Here is a 27,348-nt window from a genome sequence, read left to right as displayed (position 1 = left end):
ATTTCTTCCATTGCTAAAATCACAATAAGTCTATAGTAGAATACCAGTAAGTCTATTCTAGTTCATCATTCATTCCCCAATCCTGAGGATTCTGGGATGGTGATGCCCATTACACCTCCAATTGAGAGAGGGCTTAGATACCATGGGGCAGATGGATGGGACTATCTTGCTTGCAGTTGCAGACACTCTCTGTTCCTTGGAATGGTTATTGTCCATCATTATCTCCTTGTTAGTTGTCCTGGGTGAGTCCAATGAACTGGAGAGGAGGTGTTGCAACTCTTTATGTATTCTTGAAAACTGACTTCAGTACAAAAAATTATCACTTTGTAATCACAAAAAATCTGGATAGAATAAGAACAATATTAAACAAGCCCAATGTGCTCTCATGAAAATAGAGGAGCCAAGACACAAGTCTGCTTTCAATACTAAATGAAAACTTTTTTTTTAAAAATGAAAACTCTTAATTCCTCTTTTAAAGTTATTTTCATGGACTCAGAGTTGAGCATAATCTAGTCCTACTCTCTTTCCAGTCCATACCTCCCTTTACATCCTCTCCAAGTATGAGATTGTAGTTTTTTTGGGTCCTAAGTACCTTAGTGGTTTAGGGAATGAAAGGATTGCAATGATTTAATACCTTCTACCTCATCAAAGTTTCAACATGTAGTGTCTTGATTTGAAAGATAAATTGAAATAATGTGGTAGCTTTTGGTAAATTATAAGTTGTGCCTTCTTGACATTACAGTTGTCATTTTGATGGGGCAACTTTTCATCTCTATTAAGGATGAATAAAAATGCATTGGTTAATTTGTATCGGGAAGAGATTTAGCCTCTTAATGGTAGAAAATCCTCTTTCTAACACAAGGTCATAAGTAGTTTTAACATTAAAGATGATTTGCAAGGCTTTGGCAGTAGAAAGTTTATTGTTGGTTGGGGGAAGGAGAAGAAGACTGGAAATAATTGCATGCACCTACTTATTAATTCAGCTGCTACCAGTCTGCTTGCACCTAAGCCTATTAAGCAGAAAATTAAATACTGTTGATTATGGCTACACAAATGTACTTTGGTATGTATAAAAGTCAATACCAGTAGTGCAAAATTGACTTACAATGAAGGGTGGATTCACTCTAAGGAAAACCCAATTAAGAGGGACCTATAACTAAGCAGGCTTTCTACACTTGAGAGGAAATATCTACCTAACAATTAAAATAAAATTGATTATTCTTTTATAGGCACATACAGAAACAGTATCAAAATGTCTTTTAATGTGTGCTATTAGATTAAGGACAAACATGTATTTGTAGCTTTGGTTCAACCATACTTATTTACTATTTTAAAAAGCACTTACAAACAAACGTTTTAGCTTGAAAAAAATCACTGTGAATATTGTAATGAAATTAATTAAAGGTGTAATTCAGATTTGCTTTGGAGATTTGGGTGGTCTGAGTTTATCTTTGTTCAGTAATGTTAAGTTCTAGGGAAAAAAATGCATTTATACTTTCGAAAAGAGAGGACACAGACTCAAGGATTTAATTTGCACTTGTAAAAACAATTCCTATTTTAGATTGGTCTGGCATTGAACAAATTAATGAAGTTTGTTAGATTTATTTTTTTCATGGATCAGTACAGTTCTCTTATGCACAATCCCAAAGCTGTAGTGAAAAGATTGCTCCTGCAGAAAAATCAGGGGGAAGTATTTATCATCAATAATTTATATTGCCACAAGGTTATAAAACTGATGTATTATCCTTCCACAACTGCTGAGTAAAGCACATAATTGGAGTAATAAAAAATAACCAGTTCAACATTATTAAGACCTGTAAAGACTAAACAGGTTTTAACTGATAATCAAAAGGCTCCTATCTGCTTCAGTTGAGCTGAGTTCATGACTATTTAGTTTCTGAAGCAAGGCAAATTGTTCATTCTGGGCATATCAGGATTGAGTGATCATAATGCAGTGCTGATTTCATAGTCCAATCTTCTTCCCCTCTGTTTTATTTCGCTCCCCTCCCCCCCCAATATAACCTTTGAAAACAATCTGGAATAAAGAGTGTGTTTGTGTGGGTGGATGCAGAGAAAGTGATTTTTTTTTGAAATTTCATTTCAAAATGCGTAGGTAGGAAATTTAAAGAGAGAATACATGTGAACATAATCTATAATGAAAGAAAGCATCATTGATTTTAAGTACTAATAAAAGAGAACATGAGACCTGAAATTCGCTTCCAACAATTTAGTCTTAAAGTGAGTCTTTAAAAATATGATGTAATATTTAGTATTTGCCTATTACATAGTTTTCCCCCTAAGAAGCATTTTCGTTAGTCTTCCCTTTGATCTTCCCAACTACTCTGGTAGGTGGGTCAGGAGGGCTTCTCATTTGAACAAGAGAGGGCGCTGGAGACGTTGGGACAGGTCCCAGCCCGGGCCGCCACCAGACAGTGGTTTCAAAGCCCGGGTCGAGGACACCAGCCCTCCAAGTTCCCAGGCTCAACCAACACCAGTTCGTGGGATTCCACAGCCGGGGAAGAGAGAGGCTCCCGACAGCAGCTCCTTCCTCGAGCCGGCTCCGCCAAGTGCAGATTCCTGCCCACAGCCTGCCCACAGCCTGCCCACAGCCTGAGGAGCCAGCAGCAGCTGCTCTCAGGGAAACATTAAGGTTCCCGGCCAGGAGGTGGTCAAAGGACGCCGGCTTTGTGACGTCAGAGTGATCTGGGCTTGAAGCCTGTTCTTCTTTTCGTGTGGGTATGCTTGGGTGAGCTCTAAGCAATTCCATCATCTATAGCACGGGCATACTTTGCTTTATCCCACAAAGTTTACTCCCAGTTAAACCATACAATGCACTAAAGGTCTTAGCTTAATTGCCTGGGTCGCCGAAAGCACTGGTGACCTGATGGTTATAAATATTACTAGTTCTGGGATGGGCTAGATCTCGACCTCTGTGGGCTTGGGGAATCTCCATCTGCAAAACGGCGCAATGAAGATCGCAGCCGTTCAATACCAAGCATTATTTTGCGAACAATCTCCCCTCCGCCACCGCCCCGTCCTGAATAACACTTGTTTCCACAATGTGGCGGCTGGAGGAGCGGATCCGGGACCTAAGGACGCAGTACTATCAAGCAGGAAACTTAAAAAGCGAGAGGGCAGGACACGGGGGTGGAGACAGGGGGAGGTGAGGAAGGCTCAGCTCAGCTCCGAATAGCTCCAACACCTTTCGCAACCAGGTGGACCGCTCGCGCCCACAGCTCAGCGAGGAAGTCTTTCGGGGTGCCCAGTACACACCTGGGGTACCCGGTGGAACGCCCCGGGAAACAGCGGGAGAGGGAGGAGGAGGGACTCTGGGGTCAAAGGCGGAGCCTTAGGGACGGTCTACCAGGCCTCGGGGGCGGGACCGTGGCCTAGGGGGCGGGGCCAGGGCGGACTGGAGGCGGGGTCTCGTGGAGTCCCACGGCTGTGCGCGCCACGTCTCCCTTAGCGAGCGTGTGGGGGAGAGTCGGGGGGAGGGAAAAACCGAGCGAGGCGGGGATTACCTCCTCTCGCGAGATCTAGCGAAGGTAGCGGCGGTGGCGGCGGCGTGTCCGTGAGAGTGGCGTGGGGGTGGGGGGGGATAGAGGCGGACGGCGGTGGCGTCCGAGCTACGCCACACCGGACCGGGGCGCTGGGAGCCGGAACGCAGAGCGGGGTCGTGGCGGTGGCGGTGAGAAGAGGGAGGAGGAGGAGGGGGTGCCATGGCGGGGCAACAGTTCCAGTACGATGACAGTGGGAACACCTTCTTTTACTTCCTCACCTCCTTCGTGGGGCTCATCGTGATCCCGGCCACATACTACCTCTGGCCCCGAGACCAGAATGCTGGTGAGTCCCTCCGGCGACTGTCCGCGGACCCTCGCTGGCCCTGCCGGCGTCTTCGGTCCCCGCTGTTCCCGCCCGCCCCGGCCCAGCCTCGCCGGCTGCGTCCGGGTAACACCGCCCGCGCGGCCGGGCCTCGCGTCCAGGCGTCCGCCAGGGGCCCAGGCTCGGCGGTGCTTCCCTCGGTGCCTCCCCGGGCTCCGCTCCGTCCCTCTTGGTTGTCCTCCTCAGGAATTGCGCGTCGTACCCTCTCCCCCATTGTTCTGGGTGATTCTTGCGGCGTCTTCCTGTCTCTTTGTCTTCACTGCCTATGGCTTTATTGTTTTTTCCCCCCTTTCTTTTCTTTATGGATGGAGCAGGGTGGGATGGGGAGGATGGGAATTGGGAGGTGAGACAAGAGTTGGTAGTGGTGGAAGCCGGACGTGCAGACACTACTCTAAGCCCCCAAGTCACGGTCCTCCCCCCCCCCCCCACGCCCCCAGTTCCCTGTTGCAGCTGTCGTTACAGATGTATTGGGTACCCTCTGAGCTGAGTGGCATGTTTAGGACTCCCAACTGAGCTCACCAATCGCCCCCTGCCCCTCCCCCCTGTTTTTTCATTTGTTCCCTCACACCGTGGGGGTTGAATGCAATGCCATTATTTCCCTTAGCAAAAATAAGCTTTTATTTCCTTTTCCTATGTGGAGTTTCCTGTTTATTACGGGAAAAGTGCAAGTATGAAGGATTAAGGCTCTTTTAATTCACCTTGTAGGGAGTTGGGAGGTCGTGGTCCATTTGCTTTTAGTTTAAAACCTTTTCACTTGAACCATCGTATTAGAATACAGAATAATAGAGATTCTTTTCAAGGCATTTATGTTTGGATTCCATTTGTTGCACATATGGCAGGTGATATAATTCTTAAAGCGGATGGAACTGCAAGGACCTAATAGGTTATTTATGGTAGCATTAACTGTGACTTGAGAATTGACGTTAGGGAAAGCTTTCTATCCCAGTAAGAGCTATGCTCATTTGCTTAAACATAGCCTCTTAGGTTGGTGTGGTGGAGATCTAGGTTATCCAGGTTATATACTGTACTTTGCGGAAATTAACAGTGAAGCATTAAATAGTTCAGAATTTTTTATACTTTAAGACTAATTCAGTACCTTGTAAAATCTTGAGTTACATAAGGGAACTAAAATAAACTAAATTCAGGATAAATAGTAACAAAGAATTCCATCTGTTGGTACATTTGACAATAAGTTTAAATATCCATTAGACACAAAACTGCCCAAAGTTACCAGTCTTAATGTTTTTCTTATTCAGTGGATAGTTTATGAAAATTGGATTTTGGACTGTTGTGCCTTCTTTTCCTAAGTGCATTTAAATTGTGTGGTTTCTTTGGACAGTGGTTTTGTATAAATGATGAAGTCTTGATACCATAATAGTTTCTTTTATTTGCAAAACTTGGGCCATTCTTTTGGTAATTTTATTTTAGTGTTAAAAGAGTGCATTTTGCATTATAGCAATTTAATTTTACCTGTCACCCATTTATGTGCTGTTGGTTGGACAAAGGGTTGGGAGAGTAGGTTAGGTTAGATGATGGTTTGACAAGATGACTTGATTTCAGAAATTAGTCGTCATTTTAATCTACACTGGATTTTTGAAATTTGCAAGTCATATTTTTATGGTGGGTTTTGTGTTATAAAATTTGCTTGATCATTAATGTAAGAGGCAAGTCATTCTTGAGCCCCCTCGGCCTATAGGTGGGCTTAGGAAAAGCGGTGGTTTAGGAGGAGGGAATTAATATTGACTATTTCTGAGCCATGGACTTTTATTTAATCCTTTAAAAAATGTAGTGAGGTAGGTACTATTATTATTCCCATTTTCCAGATGAAGAAACTTGAGTTTAGAGAGTTTAAGTAACTTTCCTCTGGGGGGAACCTGGATTGGTACACTGGTCTGCTTAACTTCAAAGCCCTCTCTTGTTTCCATGTTGCTAGACAGAAAATTAGGCGAACTATGGGTGTTGGTTTACCCCTCTATTCTATCTGGCTCTTCTTCAGACTTCCTTACTCAGTAAATGTGATTATGTTGATGTATTTTAGTCTTGTCCAAATTACATTATGAAAATGAAGGCCACTTAAATACTATTCTCATGTCAGTTGGTGGATAACATTTGGCCTTTTTTTGTGGGTCTATCCTAATAACTTGAGTTGTTTCTTTAAAATTACCATGCTATTAAAAGGATATTTTTTCCATCGTTTACATTTTTTAGAACAGTAGTTCTCAATTCTGGCTCCACAGTAGAATCACTTGGGGAACTTAAAAAAAAATCCTTTATGCCAGGGCTCCATCCCCAAATACTGTGATTTAATTGATCTGGGGTAGGTGCTGTGTATCTGTATTTTAAAAGATACCTGAAGTATAGGTAGGTTTGAGAAGTGCTACTAAGAGGGGGAGAAATTTATTAGTAATGGTCATTTGCTGGAGTTGTCATTTTGAGAGGCAGTGTATTTATTTTGAAATGTGCTCCTTGGGGGGAAGATTGGTTTAGCCTTTGGTTTTATAGAACTAAGAAACACTGACCAAAGCTGTGAAATTCTTGTATTTGAAAGCTAAATATTGTCAAAACTGATCTTAAATAACATGAATTTACAACCAGATTATTGTGGTCATCTCTTAATGACTTCCAAAGGATTTACTTTTGTGCTGAGATTGGAGCTTTATGTATTTTGGATACTCTTACCATTTTGATATATTTGCACATACTTACCTTAGCACTACCCAAATTTGGCATTGCTCATAACACTGTATTGAGACCTTTTATAAGCACTGCCCACTTTGTTCTTTCTTGATGACTGTTAATGTTTGTCTTGCTTGGTGTTTTTAAAATGATATGTATTCTGTAGCACGCCCACACCGGTGTCTGGGGTGTGTACTACTTTTTTTTTCTTTTCCCTTGTTTCTCAGTAAACTCTTTACTCCCTTGCCTACCCTTAAAAAAGTGTATTCTTAATGTTTGTATGTGATTTAATAAATCTGGCCATTATACTTAGGTGTATAATTTTATTTACTACTTTTATTTACAATAGAAGAGTCACATTATTTTAAACATTCTTTATCATTTGGTTCTCAGGATATTTTATAATGAGAAAATCACTAAATTGAATGATCGAAAGCATGTTTTTATTATATTTTCATGGGCTAAGGATTATAGATCCTTTGAGATGAGATAAAATATATCATTACTTTTTCCAAGGTTTTTTTTTTTTTTTTTGGTTGTTTTTTGACACTTTGACCTTACTTTTGAAATTCTTTGACCTTTTTCAGAACTGCCTGGTTTTCAAACCTGGCTCTGTTGCATACTGGTTGTACATGTGGTCTTCAGGCAAGTTATTTAACTTATATGTGCTTTAGTTATCTATAAAATAGAGACTGTAGTTATCTGTTTCATAACATTAAAGTGAAGATTGAACAATTAAATACATGCAGAGTATTTAAAACAGTTTCTGGGGAAGCGGACTTGGCCCAATGGATAGGGCTTCTGCCTACCACATGGGAGGTCTGCGGTTCAAACCCCCGGCCTCCTTGACTGTGTGGAGCTGGCCCATGCACAGTGCTGATGCCTGCAAGGAGTTCCATGCCACGCAGGGGTGTCCCCCGCGTAGGGGAACCCCACTCTCAAGGAGTGTGCCCCATAAGGAGAGCCGCCCAGCGCAGAAGAAAGTGCAGCCTGCCCAAGAATGGCGCTGCACACACGGAGAGCTGACACAACAAGATGATGCAACAAAAAGAAACACAGATTCCTGGTGCCGCTGATAAGGATAGAAGTGGTCACAGAAGAACGCACAGCAAATGGAAACAGAGAGCTGACAACTGGGGCGAGGGGAGGAAAGGGAGAGAAAAAAAAATAGGTGTAAAAAGTTTTAAAACAAAAAAATCCCCCAATATCTGACACATATTGAGTCACGTTAGCTTTTGCTGTTTTTGCTGGTTATGGAGGCTTTCTCGAACCATTTGATTTGATACTTAACTGAAACTCAGATTTTTTTGTTTTTTTCATTTAAAAATTTATTGAAGTGTATCATTTATACATGAACATACATATACAATAAATGTATAGTGAAAGTTGTGAACTTAGAAAACAAACATGCATAACAGAGCTCCCATACATCACCCCACCACAAATACCATGCATTGTTGTGAAGCATTTGTAACAAATTATGAAAGAGCATCTGTCAAAGCATTACTGCTAAGGATAGCCATATCTTACATTGGTGTATTTTTCCCCAACCCACACTATTGTTAGTATTTTTGTTCATAAACCATACAGTTTATCTAAAGTATACAATCAGTGACATTTGGTATAATCACAGAGTTAAGCATTCATCACTTCAACCAATATTAGAGCATTTTCATTACTCTAAAAACAAACCACTATCATACCCATGTGTTAGCAGTACTAATTACAAATTCTATGATTTTCTATTTATTTTCACCATTTCTATTTATTTTCAAACATTTACTAACAACTTTTTACCAATTCTGCATAGATTAAATCTCAACTTTCCATTCTCTAACCATAGTCCCTCGTGATTTATAGTCTAGCTGTAACTCCATGAGTTTGCTCATTATATTTAATTCATAATAGCAAAATCATACATAGCTGTCCTTTTTGTGCCTGGCTTGCTTTACTCAATGTTTTCAGGTTCATTCATGTTGTCATATGCTCATGACTTCATCTCTTCTTATAGCTGTATAATATTCCGTCGTGTCTTATACTGCAGTTTGTTCATTCATCTGTTGACAGACTCCTGAGTTGTTTCCATCTTTTGGCAATTGTGACTAATGTCTCTGTTATCATTGGTGTGCAGATGTCTGTTCATTCACTACTCTCAGTTCTTCTGGGTATATACATAGTAGTGGTATTGCTGGGTCATATGGTAGATCTATAAAACACAGATTTTTTTATTTCCCTCATTATTTGAAAGGATTAATGCAACTTTTTAAAAAGTTGCATTTATTTTTCTTTGCTCTTTCTCAAACAGTATGCAAATGAATCTGCTCTCTGACTTTGGAATGTACGTAGGAGACAATTTTGGTGCTTAATAGTATAGTTGGAAGAATCTTGAATTTGAAGTTAGGAGTTTTTGGTTTTAAATTCCAGTCTAATACCTGTTGAGTTATATCTGAATGCTCGACCTCATTTTCTAGAGGTAATAATCTGCCCTATCTACCCAAGAAATGGTTATGGGAAGCAAATAAAGAAATGCATATAAACATGCTTGCAAAATTAATGCACTGTAGAACTGCTTTCATTTGGCAAGTATTTATAGAGCATCGACTTTATTCTAGATGCTGCTTTTAAGTGATGGGTTAGATTTTTAAGTGCATACAACTTTTTCTTCAGAAGTTGCATATACCCAGTGCAGAAAAACACAAAGTAAAGGACAAGAATTGCCTTTAATGGACTTAACCGGAAGGTATGAAGGTGTGTGCATGCTTCTCCCTCCCCCCGCATTTTTCCCTTGTGGGGATGACTTTAGATGTAGTCCCTCCCACTTGTGGAGGAAGACCTTATCCCCCCTCCAGTCTGAGACAGGTAATGCTGGTCCTCTTCATCCCTTCATCAGCTTAGCTGCTGTCTATTGAATGTTTACTAGCCTCAAGGTGGGTAGTGTTGAATACATTCACAATATCACTTTGAGCTAGATTCATGTACTATTCCTATTTTATTGACAAGAAAATTGAGCTCTAGAGGAGGCAACCAATTTGCCTGAGGCCATGTAGTTACTAGGTGTTGGACCTAAAGCTGTCTAATACCAAAACTTCTCTTTATAATGACTGCTCTTTACTGCCTCCTGTAATTTAATAGATAATAACATATTGTGATAAGTATTAAAATGGCAAGAGGAATAATTCTGTCTTTGAATTTAGGGAAGTGTTTCATGCAGAGGAGGTAATTTGAGATAGGTCTTAAAAGCTAGGTGGGAGAAGGGCTTTCCAGATGTAGGGGAAAGTATATGTAAAACGTGGAGGTATTCAGTAAGTTAGTCCTTTACGTGGTGTATGCTGTGCTTTTTCCTGTAGGTCATTGAGTAAGCAGTGGAGGTTTTTAAGTAGGATAATACCTTGGTCAGTTTGTTTTTGTGGAGCTTTGTGTGGAGAATTCTTTGGTGGCTAAGGAGCTGGTAACTGGGTGGTCAAAGCAAGGAAGGGAGTCCATTTCAGAGGCTTTTGTAGTACTCCATTGAAAAGTTAGGATGTAGAGGAATGGCCAGATTAGAAAGAGAATTCTAAGATGGATTGGGTTAATTATGGGATATAAACACATTGGTGGGAATGAGAAAGTGGAGTTCAGCTCTTGATTTTTCACTTATTCTCATTTTTTATTTTTCACCCACTTGAAAGCCATTTACTGATTGGCCCAGTTATAACCTGTTAACATTAATTGTGATCTTGAGTGCAGGGAAAAGGATGGGGATGAACATTTCTGTTTAAAATGAAATATTGTCTTTCAATTGATTTAATTTATCTAGATGATTTCTAATTATAGTAGAGCTGGTTATTTCAATCTCTTTTGTCCAGGGGAATGTTTTTTAACATTATAAAAAATTAGTTTGTATTAACTTTGTGCTTAAAGGAGCATGTTTTATGAATGTCTGCATATAGTTTTCCTAAGAATTTAGATATTGAAGGAATAATTAGAGATTTGAGTTGCACAAAAGAAAAGTTGTTCCCTCCAACCTGGTAGGGTTATCAGACATGTAGCCTTTATACATTAAGGTACTACATAGCATAGGAGACCAGCTGGGAACTTGGCAATATGAATTCTAGCACATTTAGACATTAGAGATGTGAAAAACATTAGATTAATGTAAAATTGTCTTTATTTAAAGTTTATGTTGCATACGTGCTTGATTTTGGAGAAGATAGGTTTATTTTCATTTTCTCAGGTGTTTGTTTCCTTAATCTTTTTATTGACATGGAAATCTTTAAAAACATATCCATATTGTGCATGGATTTCTTTTAAAAATATTATTACTACACTTTATTGATGAGAAGTGATGTTATATCAGTTCCTTAATTTGTTTCTTTGAAAGGTGGTCTTCATTCTCTTAAAGAGGTACTCCTTACATTAAAAAAAAATTATTGAAGTATTCATTCATGAACATAAATAAATAATAAGTGTATAGTAAAAGTTGTGAACTTAAAAAACAAACATGTATAACATCATGCAGGGAACCCATTCATCAACCTGCCACGAACATTTCGCATTGCTATGAGACATTTGTTACAAATTATGATAGAACATCATCAAAATCTTATTACTAACTGTAGTCCATTTCTTACATTTATAGTATTTTCCCCCAACACACCCTATTAATATTTTTAAAAATATATTTATTACAGAAGTGGCAAACTTATAAAACAGTTATGTGCATGCATAGAATTCCCATGTAACACTTCTTCATCAACATACCACACCACGGTGGAACATTTGTTATAGATTATGAGATAATATCCTTAGATTATTTCCACCAACCAGGGTCCATAGTGTACTTTTGGCACACTTCTTCCATACGCCCCCATTATCAACACAGTTTATCTTTGACATAGATGCGTGAATATTACAGTATTGCTGTTAACCACAGTCCATAGGTCACACCAGTTGTATTTTTGCCATGCTTCTCCACATACCCACCACCCTGCAGTAATGATGTAAATCTGCTCTAGCTCACAGAAGGACACTCTTGCATCTGTACTATCAACCACAATTCCCATCTACCTTTGGGTTTACTGTGTTATTCAGTCCCTAGATTATTCTCTTGCTTTTTTTCCATTGACATTTACATCCTTAGACTACCCTTTCCAGACACATTCCCGTTTATAAACCAGCGCTACTCATTATACTGTGTTAGTTAGCATCAACTCTATCCATTCCAGCACTTTTACAGTCAGGTTAACTAAAACTTCTACATACATTAAGCATCAGTAGTCCTTCTCAGCCCTCCTCTTATCTCCTGATAGCCTGTACTCAAGGTTTTGACTCCATGTGTTTACTCCTCATTATTAGTTTATTTTAATGAGACCATGCAATATTTGCCCTTTTGTGTCTAGCTTACCTCATTTAGCATAATGTCTTCAAGATTCATCCATGTTATCATGTGTCCTAATTTCATTTCTTCTTATTGCAGCATATGTTTGTATATACCACATTTTGCTTATCCATTCATTGGTTGATGGACACTTGGATTGTTTCCATCTTTTGGCAGTTGTGAATAATGCTCCCTGTGAACTTTGGTATGCAGATGTCTGTTTGTTTCACAGTTTTCAGTTCTTCTGGATATGTTTCTAGTACAGGAATTGCTGGATCATATGGCAGTTCTGTATTTAGCTTTCCCATTTTACAATCCCACTATCTATTAATATCCTGTGTCTAAGGTGAGTCTCTTGTAGACAGCATATAGATGTCTCATATTTTCTTATCCATTCTGCCAGTCTGTGTTTTTTAATTCGTTAATATCCAATGTTATTACTATAAATATCCTATGTTACTACTGTATATATAGTATACAGTATACTATATATACAGTATATATCCTATGAACTACTGTATAAGGCAGTTCTTATTTCACCCATTTTGACCTTTGGGTTTTATCTATCATATTTTATTTTCACCATTCTTTTGGTACTTTTAGTTACTTTTACTGATATAACCTTCATTTCTAGACTTTCTTCCAAGCCTCCCTCTCCAGTCTTGTCTTTTTAGACTGTAGTACACCCTTTAGTATTTCCTGCAAAACCGGTCTCTTGGTTACAAACTCTCAGTTTCTGGTTATCTGTGAATATTCTAAACTCACACTCATATTTGAAAGATACTCTTGCCAGATAGAAGATTCTTAAAATACCTCTTGCACTATCTTAAATATTTCATACCATTGTCTTCTTGCCTCCATGGTTTCTGATGAGAAATCACCCCTTATTCTTGTTAGGCATCCCTTGTGTGTGATGAATTGCTTTTTACTTGCTGCTCTCAGAATTGTCTTTGGCATTTGACATTCTGATTAGTATGTATCTCAGAGTTGGTTTTTTGGATTTATTTGGATGGGAGTACGTTGTAGTTCTGGGACATGGATTATCTATGTCCTTCAACAGGGTTGGGAAATTTTCTTTTTTTTTTTTTTTTAACATTTATTTATTATTTTTTCTTCCCTGCCCTGCTGTTTTTGCTGTCCCTGTCCATTTGCTGTGTGATCTTCTGTATCTATTTCTCTTCTTGTATTTCTCCTCTAGGATTCACTGGGATTCAATCCTGGGGACCTCTGATGTGGACAGGGTTTCCCTGTCAATTGCACTACCTCAGTTCCTGGTTTTTGCTGTGCTTCACCTTGACTCTCCCCTTCACCTCTCTTTTGTTGCATTGTCATCTTGCTGTGTGACTGACTTGTGTGGGCACTGGCTTACCGCATGGGTACTTGGTTTGCTGTTCGGGTACTTGGTTTGCCATGCGGGCACTGGCTCACTGTGTGAGCACTGGCTTACCATGTGGGCACTTGGCTCACCATGTGCGCACTTGCAGGGGCACAGGCTCACCACATGTGCACTCAACTCGCCATGCGGGCACTGACTCACCACGCAGGCATGCTTTCTCTTCTTTTTTACCAGGAGACCCCAGGGATTGAACCTGGCTCCTCCCATGTGGTAGGCGGAGGTCTTATCACTTGAGCCACATCCGCTTCCCTACTATTGTTTCTTCAAATATTACTTCTGCTTCTTTTCCTTTCTCTTCTTCTTATGTTTGCCCAAATCTTGCTGTTGTTTACTTCCCGGAGACCTTGTTCAATTTTTTCCATTTTTTTTTTCATCTGCTCTTTTGTATGTTCGCTTCCAGAGGCCCTGTGTTCAAGCTCACTGATCCTTTCTTCTGCCTCTTCAAATTTAATTCCTGAGGGCCAAGTGCACCTGCAGTTGTCCTGAGAGGCTGAGGGAGTACTGTCCCTTCTGCCTTTTAGGGGATAGGAATGGAACCATGGATGCCCAACATTTCAGTCTGTCTAGGCTGAAAGTGCCTGCTGTTGCCCAGAGAGGCTGAGGAATACCAACCCTCTCCTGTCCTATTGGGTGGTGGGGATGGATCCACAGGCACCAAATAGTTCAGTCCCTGTTGGTCTAAAATACCCGCCGTTGTCTGGAGAGGCTGACGATACACCATACCCCTCCTGTCCTTTTAGGAGGTGGATGTGAATCCACAGGTACCCATCAGTCCAGGCTCTGCAGTCCAAATTGCTGCCATTGCCCAGAAAGGTTGAGGAAACACAACTCCCCTTCTAGCTTACTTGGGGTCAGGGATGGAACTATAGGTGACTGACTATTCAGTTCTTGTGGGCCGAAAGCACCTGTAGTTACCCAGAGAAGCTGAGGAAACCCCAGCCCCCTTCTATCCTATGGGGTTAGAGGGGTGGAGATGGAATTGAAGGTGCTTAATAAACCAGTTTGTGTAGACTGAAAGTACCTGCAGTTGCTCAGAGAAGCTAAGGAAACACAGCTCCTCTCCTAAGCTATTGGGGTGTGGGGATGGAGCCCCAGGTGTCTGACTGTTCAGTCTGTGCCAACCCAACATACCTGCAATTACCTGGAGAGCCTGGTGCAAATTCTGCCACCTTCCTTCCTGCCAGAGGTGGGGCTGTTGCCTGGGCTAGGGCTGCTGTCTGATCTGGGTGGAAAGAAGCCTGTCCTACAGCACTGTAATTTTTAAATCAGCTCTGCTACCCCTCATGCTGGGGGTGGAGTAAAAATGGCGGCTGCTAGCCTCTTTCCACTTGGACAGGTTCGAACTTTAGCTGTTCTTAGGGTTATACTTTAACCAGCAGAATTTACTAATCAGTAGCTGAAGCTGGTATCCAACCGTCCCTTCTTCTACTGTTTTTGGAAAATGGAGCTTCCAACTCCAGTCACAGAATAGCTCCTATGGCAACTTATGCTGCCAGGGTAGAATGATCACCAGCCTCCATGGAGTAGCCTGTAGTTTCCTGGAGAGGCTGGTGCAGGTTCCTCCCTGCTAGAGGTGGGGCTGGGGCTTAGACTAGAACTGCAATCCAATCTGGATGGAAAGAAGCTGAGCCCTACCAGCACTGTGATTTTCTGTCAGCCCAGTTGCCCTTCATGTTGGCGGTAGAGTTAAAATAGTGGCTACTGGCCTCTTTCTGACTTGGACAGTTTCAAACGTTAGCTGTTCTTAGCATTTTACTTTTAGCCAGCCTAATTTACTAATCAATAGCTGAAGTTGGTGCCCAGCTGTCTTTTCCTCCCTTTTGGGAAGTGGAGCTTCCAATTCCAGCCATGGAATATCTTCCAACATTCAGTGGAGTACGAGCTCTGACCTCTGCAGCATGAAGTACTTTACTCATGAGCCTTCTCTGCAGATGGGCAGTCTTCTTCCATTCTTTCAAGGATGTTGTAGGATGCTTTTCTGGTCTCATGGAGCCCCCAAACAGGTGCTTTAGACAGCTCTGTGTGATTACTAACTGCCCTGTAGCACGAGCAGAGTCTCTCTTGGAGCTCCTTACTTGGCTGCCATTTTGCTGGTTACTCCCCTCCTCATATTTTTGAATTGTGTCTGTCTCAGAATGGATGAGAATTTTCTTGTGTAGATTCCAGATCTTTTTGGCTTTAGATTTTTGCCTATTTAGTTAATCTAGTAGCTAATGATTGTGCATTCATTGATTCTACTAGGTATAGCAGATGAAAGCAATATAAATATGTCTTGATTTGATTGAGTTTGCAATCTGGGTGTGGTTGGAGGATTAGGATTAGATGAATATACAGATTATTATATCTAGAGCACAGTAAAGAAAGTGAAAACTGGTGTGGAGATCAGTTGGATAAAGTTGGATAAAGTATTTGCATCTAGTAGGAGATGAATGTGGTGATGTAGATATTGAGAAAGGATTTTCAGATTAGGTGATTTTGACTAGACTTTAAGATTGAGGAAGATATCAATGGGCGGAATGGGTGGATGGTGCAAAAAAGCAATAGAATGAGTAGAAGAATAGGCCTACCTTTTTTTAAGAAAGGAGCTATACAAATGTTAAAATTCTTTATCCTGGTAATTCTACTTCTGGGACTCTGTTCTTAGAATGTAGTTCTAAATACTAGAAGGACTAAAGATGTCCGTAATAGCAGAAAAATTAGGAGCAGTTTATATGTCTAATTATAGTGTGGTGAATAAACTATATTGTCTTTATTAAATTGTTTATTAGTCATTAAATGATGTTGACAGTGAATTTCTAGGCATGGGTGATTGTTTATGAATTAAAAAGTAAAAAATTACAACTACTGTGATCCTGACACAAACTTCAGCTTTTATATGCTTATCGCTTAGTTTATACACTTATTCATTATTTATCTGACTTCTCTCTGTCCTATAAGTTCTCCTTCTCTATGAGAAACTATCACTTTTGCAGCTGTGGCATCAGGAAGAGGTCCCAGGCATCACTGATTCTGTCAAAGGGTCCTTGAGGTTTGGCTGAGGCCTCCCCAGTGCTCTTTATTGAGGAAAGTTTCTTGCCCCTGGCAGTCAGTTGCTAGAGCTTCCTTGTTCACAGAGATGTCCCTGTCCTGTTTGTATACCCTCAATATTGCCAACACCCCTTCTCCTTTATCCCTTCCCAGATCAAAAGAGGACTAAAAAGAAAACATACTGAAGTGCTATTTATGGATTTTTTCTTTATTCTGCTCTTATGTATATGCCAGACCTTCTATATGAGTTTGCATTAAAGTCCATAAGCTTGTGTAAAACAATTTCTGTCTAGCCTTGTGATCTTGAGTAAGACACTCTCTGTACCTCGTATCTCTAGAGGCCTTTCAGCTCAGTTTATATTGTTTTTGTTTTTGAATATATAGTGTTAAAGGTCCCAGTGGGACATATATCCTTGTAAGAAGTCTCTCCTTAGCTAGCACTGCTTTACTTTAACATTGCTTTAGCTTCTCTATTTCTTTTTCTCTTGTTTTAGAAATAATTAGCTTTTGACTTTGACTCTCGTTTATCATTCTAAGATTAAGACTAAAAGTAAAACAGAGGAGAGAGGATTAGATGAAGAGTGATTTAGTTAACAGGGTAATCCTGCTGTTGGGAAATGAGATGCAAGCTAGAGAGGACACTTTGAAAGGATTTTGAATTGTTAGCATACTAAGGAGACACATAGCATCCTTCTCAGATCCACTAGGAGCAGACTGTAATTTGTTTAGAAACTCCCACTGTCCTGCATGTCCAGTTGAGTTTGAGAAATGCACCACGAAACAAATGATTTCCACAGTTGATTCCTTCCCCCTTTTTTCTTAATGTTAGCTACTGGCTTAGAGACAGATGGCTTATGAAAGTCCCTAGGTCTATAGATAAAAAGGATGGGCATTTGCTTTTCTTTTGAACCTTGGCAAGTTTTCAGATTAAAAATTAGGAAAATTTTAGGATCACAGGGAATAGAAAAATAAATTTGAAGGAGTATTAGAAGAAATGACTTACCAGGATAAAATTTATTACATTAGGATAAAATTACATGGGAGAAGTAGAATGAAGGGCTTACTTATGAATTATTGTAAATGGATGATGGTGGGTATGAAACGGCTATTATTTATTAGATTTCATTGACTAAATTTAAGTGATGGAACCATTTTATTTTACAATGTCAACTTTGTGTCAGAATTGACATCCTTTGCAACTCTATAAACTTATCATGAAAAATTTTACATGCTAAATTAGAAATCGACAAGAGGTCAGATTATTTTTCAAAACTGTTTGTGGTAAGCAGGCAATAGGTTTGAAGGCCTCAGATCTGGCTGACATTGAAGGTTTCTTTCACCTCTTAGGGTTCTATGAATATGGTGCTAAGTGTTATAAACTGACTGATCATACTGCCTTGGACAAGTAAATGTGGCTATTTTAGCAAAGGCACTCTGTAGCTTATGAAACACAAGCTGCCCCAAACCTGGAGTTCCTCTGCACACATATTAGCTTTGTGCTCAGTTGCTGACCCTGTCATGATATGTTGTTTGTTGTTTTTTTAAATCACAGAACTGTTTTTTGACTTTGGAATTTCCCTTTTCTCTAAACTTAAAGAATGTCTTAAAATACTGTATCATAAATTACTGATATTCCTAACATAGTTTTTAGTAGTCTTGAAATTAGTAAATTTATAAACTGCAAGTTTATAAATGAACTTATTTGTATTCTAAGTGTCTTATAGAAAAACTGACTGGAAGGACTTTGCTTGTGATAGCTACTTCTTAAGGTTATAGAGTTGGAATGTGTACCATAAATATTTAATTTTGTTGGGAATCTAAATGCCACTGTTAACTGTGTATACCACTTCCTGAAGTATTTATTTATTGATTTAAGAATTTTCCTAGCTTAGGAGTAATTTTTAGGTTGGAAGAGTGGGGCATACGAGGAGGTATATGCACATACTGTGCAAAACTAAGGAACCTGAAAATCGTGTACTTTCTTGGCTATGGAACATCATTCCTCTGAATAGATCAAGCTATCTGGTTCATAAAGAGACCTCAGTGTTGTTCCTGTAACCATATGAAATATTTCCTTGGCTTTATACTTGAAAATGGGAGACTAGTTTTAAGGATTTCTTACATTGATTTAGTAAAATACAGACAAAAACACCAGTTAATAATTTCACAAGTGTATATAATTTAATGATGAAAATGAGAAAATTTATATTACTACCATCTCACTCTCAGATCCCTTTCAAGTTTTGTCACTTGTCTTGATGTCCTTTACAACAGAAGGTCCTGTTCGGAATCACACATCACATTTAGTTGAGATGTTTCTTCATTCTCCTTTAGTCTGGAACAATTCTTCACCCTTCACTTGACTTGAAAGATTGCAGGCCAGTTATTTTGTAGAATGAGCCTTAATTTGGGTTGTCTTATGTTTCCTTATTGGAGTCAAGTTAGATACCTTTGGGTAGGAATTTCACAAAGCTGATTTTGTGTACTTCTCTTTGCATTCTATCAGGTGGTGAATGATTTCAGTTTATTCCGTTGCTGATGATGTTCACTAATCACTTGATTAAAGTAGTGTCTGCAAGCCTTCCTGTATTATTTTCCTATTGCTGATGTAATGAATTACCACAAATTCAGTGACTTAAAACCACAGAGATTTATTCTTTCACAGTTCTAGAGACCAGAAGTACAAAATCAGTTTCACTGGGCTAAAGTCAAGGTGTTGGCAGAGTTGATTCCTTCTGGAGACTCTAGACTGTAATCCATTTCCTTGCCATTTCCGGCTTTTATAGACAGCCTTGCATTACTTCATCTTCAAAGCTTATCACTCCAGCCTCTGCTTTTGTCCTCACATTGCCTTCTCTGCCTTAGATTCTTCTACCTCCCTCTTAAAAGGAACCTTGTGATTATATTGGTCCCGACCTAATAATCTCCTATTTCTGGATCCTTAATTTAGTTACATCAGCAAAGTTCTTTTTGCTTGTGTAAGGTAACGTATTTATTGGTTCTAGGTATGGACATCTTGGAGGCAGTTATTCAGCCTACCACATTTTCCCACTGTAAAGTCATTCTTTTTTCCTTTGTACATGGTATTTTGTGGGAGGTACTTTGAAACTATGTAACTATCCTGATCATTATCAATTTTTTAATTGCTTTATTTATATCTTATGGTTTCTTACTCTATTCAGTGAGTTACAGTTTGTTTTACTATCATGATTTATTTTGATGTTCAAATTGTCCTCAATTTGACAAGTGGAACCCCCATTGTTCTAGTTTCTGAGTCTTTTTCATATCCTCCATTCTTTGAGTACTTTCTTGATTTCTGTCAAAGCAAGATATTTTGGACTCATTGGTACTTTTCCTAAGTGGTGGAATCAGGTATTTCTCCAAGGATCCCTGGTTCCTGGTAGTGGGGACTGGTACTTGGAAGCCAAGACCTGGGCACTAGGTGTACTCAGTGCTGTTGCAACCCATTTAGTAGACAGAATATATATGTGCATATATTTACATTTATATTTGTGTATTAATATTTTACAAATATATATTTATATATCATATATCAAGTAGCTCTCCCATATGGATACTTTCCTCAAAGCCTGGTGATATTTAGGGTAATTGGACTTTTTACATGAGAGCTCTAATAGTATAAGAACTTTACTATTTATATGGTATTTCATTTAAGGTATATAGTTTTGTAGGTTCTTATTTTAAAACTTAATTTTTTTTTTGAACTTGGAAGAGATTCAAACCAAGTGACTGTGGTAAGTTTAATAAAATAATATGTGGTATTTGCCTTTGGTTTAATTCCCTTTTTAATTGAATTGTAATTTTTTTCTTGCGGACTAAAGTGTAATAACTTTTGTCACAACTCTTAAATAAACTTATCTTAATAAGTTCTTATGGATTTGGATGACTTTTCCAATTTAACATAAATAATTAGAACTTGTGGTATTGAATTTTATTCTTCATTTTGGTTTTGACTGAAAGTTGATTTTATGTTAAAACCCCAAATCCTATTAGTTTTGTATTTTAGGTAGATGAAATCTGAACTTTGTTGATTAGGGGATATTTTGGTAAGCAATTATTTTCATGTTTGAAGAGTATCAGTTCTGTTTAGCTTCCTTAATAAACAACATGTTTTAACTATTTTATATGTTTTGTTCTTTTTGTAGCAGAAGAGAAAGGAGAATTTTTTGTTTTTTAGAAATTACTGATTTTATGACAATATTTTGGGGTCGTCATATTTTGTGTTTTTCAGTTAGAAGTCTCACGTGAAGAATGGTTGTCTAGTACTTGAATTAAGTTTTCCAGATAGATCATTTGTTCTAAATGGCTGAAAATTTGTAACCTATTTTGTTAATGTTTTTAAAGGTTATTTAAATAGGCAGTACTTTCATGTTCCAATAAAGTATTAACATGGTAATAAAGACTAGGAAGGTATTAATTCTGGTTTTTTCTTCACTGTGAAAAATGATTTTAATTTACCTTATTTTTCTTTCTTGACAGAGCAAATTCGATTAAAGAATATCAGAAAAGTATATGGAAGATGTATGTGGTATCGTTTACGGTTATTAAAACCCCAGCCAAATATTATTCCTACAGTAAAGTAAGTAATGAATTTCAATAAAAATTATACTTTTGATACTCTTTGCTAGGTATTGAAACAAAGTAGGGGTATAAAGATGACTAAGACATTGTGCCTGTAGAGAACTTGTAACCTCTAGTAGGGGTAAGGTTTGATTAGTTAGTCTGAGACCTGTCTGAACAAAATGTTTGAGAAGTTCAAAGGAGAGAGAGAGTACAGTTCTCACTGGGGGGAAGAAGGAAGAGAGAGACATCAAATCTTGAACGAAGACCATTTGCACCTGGTGTCAGGATTTAAAATTTATCAAAAAGACTATGGGAGAAACTTTAAAAGGTTTCAAAAGCAGAGATGTGGCATGGTCAAGTTAGAATTTCATGGTGAGAAGTTTATAGAGCACATACTCTGACAGATGCTGTGCTAGGACTTCCTATGTTATCACATTTAATTCTCTGTTAACTTCAGGGTAGATGGTTTTGCTGCTTTTTCTCAGATAGGGAAACTGAGGCTAAAAAAGCTGACGTGTACTTCACCAAGCTCATACAGCTAGAATGGTGGAGTGGGGACCTAGTCATCCTCTATATTGGCAGATCAATCTGCTTAAATAGGCAATAAGATAATTAACTAGAGCCAACCTACTTGAAAGGCTTGACTTTGCTAATTTAGGTCCCTTTGTAGGTGAGGTAAGTCTTAGCTTTAGTGTTGAGTTCTGCAAATGATGTGCAACTATAGACAATCAGGCTTTACAGGAGTATTTTTTTTTTTTTTATGTGCTTCCAGTATATTTTTCATTTTTAAATTTTTAAATTTTTTTTATTCCCCCCTCCCCGCCCTTTGCTGCTTGCTTGCTGTCTGCTCTCTGTAACAGGAGTAGTTTTATATTTACTATTTGTTTATTCTTTGCTGTTGGCTCTCATTTAAACTTTCATGAGATAGCAAGGTAAATGTTTTTGTCCTCCTGTTCTCTTCTCTTTTCTGGTTTTGGCCAGTACTTTGTTGTGTATCTGAACCTTCTTTTCCAAGAAAACAAAACTTTCTGAAGTTCTCTTCAGGTATTAGTAAATTGATTTGCTTAAATGAAGGTAGAGCTTAAGGAGTGCTTAGGTGAGGAAGAATTAAGTGGATATTGGTAACAACTTAGATAGCATCAGAAGCCTTCACATCTTCAAAAAATACTATTTGAAGTATTCTTTCAAAATCAAGCAGTCCTGTGTAATGATTTTCTTGTGACAGGTATATAATTTCTGAAAGTTGCTTCCAAAAATGACATTTAAAGAATACTTAAAAAGTGAAAGACCTCTCAAGTTAATTACTAAAGTTAAATGCAGAGAAAATGCCTATCTTTTTTGGAGAAACTAAATAATGCTTTTTTGAAAATTGGGGACAGACACCACATAATTCCTTATGTTTCCACTTTTGCTTTGGTTCTCAGGAAGCTAGAGCATGGTTTTATTAGTTGTGATAGTTTTTATCAGCTGAGGGCAGGGGGAGTTCCATGTTGAGCCTTTTCTACCCTCTCTTTCTTCATCCCTTCCAGAGAGCCAGAAACCACATGGAAAGCATGTGGGCCTGGCATATCCTAGGTGTTTATTCCCTTGCCTTTCTTTGTTTGCTTTTAAATGTCACTTTAGTGATTCAGTTTCATTTTATCTTTGTTTTGTGAGCTTTGTTAAATAAAGCCTTCGGGTGGGCATGGTTGGCAAAACAAAAATGAGTTAATAATTTGTGTGGGAATAAAAGTATATTTTCATGTATTTTTCAGTACATTGAGGGTATTAGCAAACTTTGGGTTTGAGTTAAAGATTTGTTAGTTTAAATTATCTTTATTATTCATTCAACGAGTTGTTATTGTGCCTGCTATGTGTTAGGTATTTTACTAGGTGCTGGGTATGCTGTGATTGAAAAGATAGACATGATTCAACAACTTAAATAGGCAAATAATGATAACAGAGTTTAGTAAGGGTTGGGGGAAGGACAGGTGTCATCAAAAGGCAGAGGAAAAAAAAAAACAAAAAAAAAAAAGTAAAACAAAAACGAGAAAGGCAGAGGAGGACTCCTCACTCTGGCTCCAGTCAGAGAAGGTATCCCTGAGTAAGTGAGGCCGAAGCTGAGATATGAGATGTAGCTAAGAATTACTAATAACGGAACAAAAATTTTGAAAAAAGAATTACTATTAATGGTCAATAGCTAAGATGAATTGTTTATTACCTGTGAGGCACCTTCTTAGTGCTTCACATACCTAATCTCACTTAATTTTCACAACTCTAAAAGTTGGAAACTGAGGCATAAAAGAGTAAGTGATTTGCCCAAGTCACTCAGTTAATAAAAGTTGTGAAACTGGGAGTTCAACCCAGATAGTTTTGTTGCAGAGCCTATGTTCTTAACTACCTCTCTCTAGATAGCCAGATGAAGATTGGGGTTGGTGTGCAAGTGCCCGCATGGAGAGCCGAGTGCCTGTGTGAGTGCCTGTGTGGTGAGCCAGTACCCACGCAAGTGAGTCACACAGCAAGATAAATGATACAAGATGAAGACTCAACAAAAGAGAGACAAGGGAGAGTCAAGGCAAGGTGCAACAGAAACCAGAAACTGAGCTGGCGCAAGTGACAGGGAACCTCTCTCCACTTAGAGGATCGAATCCTGGTGAATTCTAGAGGAGAAAAACGAGAAGACGAAAAGAGAAATAGATACAGAAGATCACACTGTGAATGGACACAGATAGCAAAATACAGCAGGGTAGGGGAGGGGGAGGTGAAAATTGGGGTTGTTTCTGGTAGGGTTCCCTTTTCTCTTTGGGCATGTGTAGGTTGTATGGAAAGCAAATAGAAGAAATTTTCATCTGAGTGCCAACTATGTTTGAGCTCCTCTGGGGTTAGAACTGAATAAGATCCTGTCCATTCTCTCAAGGAGCTTACAGTGAATCAGAGGGAAAAAGTTATTGTTTGCGCTTCTTTGTGGCTACAATTGTGGTTTCCCTGGTGGTCATCTTGACAGGGGGTAAGAATTGCTTCTTGGAGGTTAAATCATTTGAGTTGGATATTGAAGGATGAATAGAGCATGGACAGGCAGAGATGGGGCAGGGGAATTCTAGGTGGAGAGATCCATAAGAGCAAAAAAGTGCCGTGGTTAGAAAAGCTTTGGGAACTTTGGGAGAAGGGGAATTGTTTAAAAAAAATTGAAGCTGTAAAGGTAAACAGGTAGGCTGGAACTGTATATTAGAGACTTATTCCAAATGAGCAAATTCAAGCCAGCTTAGATTCCTACCAAAAGAGCTTGAACATGGAAAGTTTTCTTTGTTTTTGAAAAAGGTCACTTTTTGTTTGATTAGGCCTCCTGTGGTTCATTTTATTTTTATATTTTTAAAAATTTATTTCTTTCCCCTTTTCCTCCCCCCTCCCCCCAGTTGTCTGCTCTCTGTGTCCATTCGCTGTATGTTCTTCTGTGGCCGCTTGTATCCTTAGCAGCAGCACCGGGAATCTGTGTTTCTTTTTGTTGCATCATCTTCTTGTGTCAGCTCTCCGTGTATGCGGTGCCATTCTTAGGCAGGCTGCACTTTCTTTCACGCTGGGTGGCTCTCCTTATAGGGTGCGCTCCTTGCGCGTGGGGCTCCCCTACGCGGGGGACATCCTTGCGTGGCACGGCATTCCTTGTGCGCATCAGCACTGTGCATGGGCCAGTTCCACACGGGTCAAGGAGGCCCGGGGTTGAACCACGGACCTCCCATGTGGTAGGCAGACGCCCTATCCATTGGGCAAAGCCTGCTTCCCATCCTATGATTCATTTTATGTCTCTGCCTTAACAGTTCCTGCTCATTGTAACACAGCTTGATTATACCAAGTATATAAAAAAATAAAAATCATTCAGTTGCATCACCTAAAGATAATCATTGTTAAGATGATTACCTTCTAAACCTTATTTTTATTTATTTTTAAGGATTTATTTATTCCCCCCCTTGCCACTTGCTTGTTGTCTGCTCTCTGTTTCCATTTGCTGTGCATTCTGTGTCTGCTTGTCTCCCTTTGTTGCATCATCTTGCTGTGCCAGCTCTGTGCAGGCTGTCAACTCTGTGCGGGCGCAAGCCAGCTTGCCTTCACAAAGAGGCCCTTGGATATGAATCCAGGACCTCCCGTATGGTAGATGGGAGCCCAGTCGATTGAGCCACATCCGCTTCCCTCTAAACCTTTATTTATAGTATACTTTGTTATTTACTGATATGGGATTATATTATATATATAGCTTTGAAAATGTTCTGTTTTTTTTTCATTTAACAATAAAAGGCAGATGGTCATCCACAGCAAATATTTTAGTGTGTATGTAGTATTTCACTGTATGGATGTACTATTAATTTATTTGTCCAGTAGTTTGTTTGCTTGTTTGTTTCTTTCATTCATTCATTCATTCATTCATTCATTCATTCATTCATTCAGAGTTACCGGGGATTGAACCCAGGACCTCGTACATGGGAAGCAAGTGCTCAACCACTGAGCTATATCTGCTCCCCTCCAGTAGTTTATTGAGGTGTTTGTTTTAATTCATTCATTTGTTTATTTATTTACATGTTACCATTCTTTTGTTCTTTATATATTTAATTATAGCTTATTTCCTTCTCAATTTCTTAAAGAGGGGTGGAGTTAGAGATAAAATGATACGCACTTTAGGACTTTTGATACTTCATTACTGGATACTTCTTCAGAGTATAGAGTGTGTGAGTTATTTTTTCCTTTAACCTCTCCAGCACCTGGTAATATCAATCTTTTAAATAGTTTTACAAAACAGAACACATTGGAGGGAGAAGAAGTAAGTTTTTAAAGATTAAATGATGCTTTTTTAACCTATTCACATCTTTTCTATTTTAGTATTGGCTATAATGTTCCACTGTATGTCTGTGTCATGACTTATTTAACTAGACCCATATAAATGGACATTTAGGTTTTTTGCAGTTTTACTATTATAGACATGGCTATTTATTCATCTTTGCACAACTGACCAATTATTTTTATTAGGTTATCTTACTAAAAGTGAAATTGCTAGGTCAATAGCAAGTCTTTTTTTTTTTTTTTTACATGAAATGCTTTACTGATATTAGTATTCATGTATTTTAGCTAATCTGATCAGTCCAATAAGTTAATAAGTTGACTTCTGTGCTTAAAACTATGCAAACAGTAACCGAAAGAATCTATTACATGCAAGTCATTGTAGTAGTTTCTGGAGAAGTTAAAGGTGAAAAAGACACTGTCCTTGCTGTAAGAGGAGTTTACAACCCAGTGATTATAGAATTTGAGTTTGTAAATCAATAGCATAGTGATATGGAACTACCTTTGATTGTTTTATGCCTTGATCTTGCCATAATGTCTTTAGACTTAAAGGAAAGCCATACATATGTCTTTATTTATACTTCATTTATCTTTTTCCTAAACAGGAAAATAGTTCTGCTTGCAGGATGGGCATTGTTTTTATTCCTTGCTTACAAAGTTTCGAAAACAGACCGAGAATATCAAGAATACAATCCTTATGAAGTATTAAATTTGGATCCTGTAAGTAGCATTTCTGTATAATACACATTAGTTTAATGATCCCATGAAAAGACTGTAGGTCTACATCCTAAAAGAAATTAGACCATGCCTAAAGAAAATCAAATTGTGGCCATTTAAGTTTTTAAAATTAAAATCTCTAATTCATTTTTCTTCTAATGTGTGTGTGTGTATTTATATATGTATATAGATCAAGCTACAGATGTTGATTGCCAACCTGTTAGGGATTGGTTTATAATTGTTTAAATGTAAGAATATTTGAAGATGAGAGATAGCATGTTTTTAAAAGCTCTCTGTAAGACTACTTTAATGTAAAATTAAAAGTAAAACTGAGGTGTCTGTTTATATTATGATAAAAAATCTTATGGCCTCATGTTGGTTGACACTTGGACAGTGTGTTAAGTCTTTCTTGGGGTCTTCTAAAGAACTGGTGTGGAGGTCAGTGGCATAGAAATTCAAGTTAACCTTGAATGTATACCCCTTTGGTGATCTGTCGATTGAGCTTGTTTGATGGGTCCTAATAAAAAATTAATCTTTTAGCTATTTCACTAAAATATTAAATCTAATGACAGGGTAGAGTTCTTTCAGCCTTTTTTTTTTTTTTTTTGGATTGCAAAAATGAGGCCTTGGAAGCTTTTTGATTTGTCTGGGGTCCCATAGCTTTAGAAATGACCAATTTGTATCTAGTGTACTTACCCATCTTTTTTTTTAAACCCCCAAACCCCTCCCTTTTACTTTTAGTCTCTGTTCAGTAGATGCTTCCCCTTCTTTTTACTTCTAGTCTCTGTTCAGTAGATGCTTGATCCAGAGATTCATATAATACAAAGTAAGGAGTGTTTTTGTTTTCTACTTTTCTGCTTTGTAGAAGAGAGGTTTGCATATCATCCTAATTTTTCTTATTGGGATG

The 27,348-nt window shown here is 38.5% G+C and overlaps 1 protein-coding gene across 1 annotated transcript in view; it reads left to right on the top strand.

Moving 5' to 3' along the window:
* Positions 1-3,420: 3,420 nt before the first annotated feature.
* Positions 3,421-27,348, top strand: part of SEC63 (SEC63 homolog, protein translocation regulator) — a 78,274-nt gene continuing 54,346 nt past the window's right edge. Inside the window, exons 1-3 of the mRNA XM_058307227.1 lie at positions 3,421-3,843; positions 20,838-20,937; positions 26,330-26,444. Of these exons, the coding sequence (XP_058163210.1) occupies positions 3,720-3,843; positions 20,838-20,937; positions 26,330-26,444 (339 nt within the window). The 5' untranslated portion in view covers positions 3,421-3,719. The remainder of the gene's footprint in view (positions 3,844-20,837; positions 20,938-26,329; positions 26,445-27,348) is intronic.

The sequence above is a fragment of the Dasypus novemcinctus genome, chromosome 11 (assembly GCF_030445035.2).
Source record: "Dasypus novemcinctus isolate mDasNov1 chromosome 11, mDasNov1.1.hap2, whole genome shotgun sequence".
In the NCBI taxonomy this organism is placed as follows: Eukaryota; Metazoa; Chordata; class Mammalia; order Cingulata; family Dasypodidae; genus Dasypus; species Dasypus novemcinctus.
The sequence above is the reverse complement of the archived record's forward strand: the minus strand, read 5'-3'. Positions and strand labels throughout refer to the sequence as shown.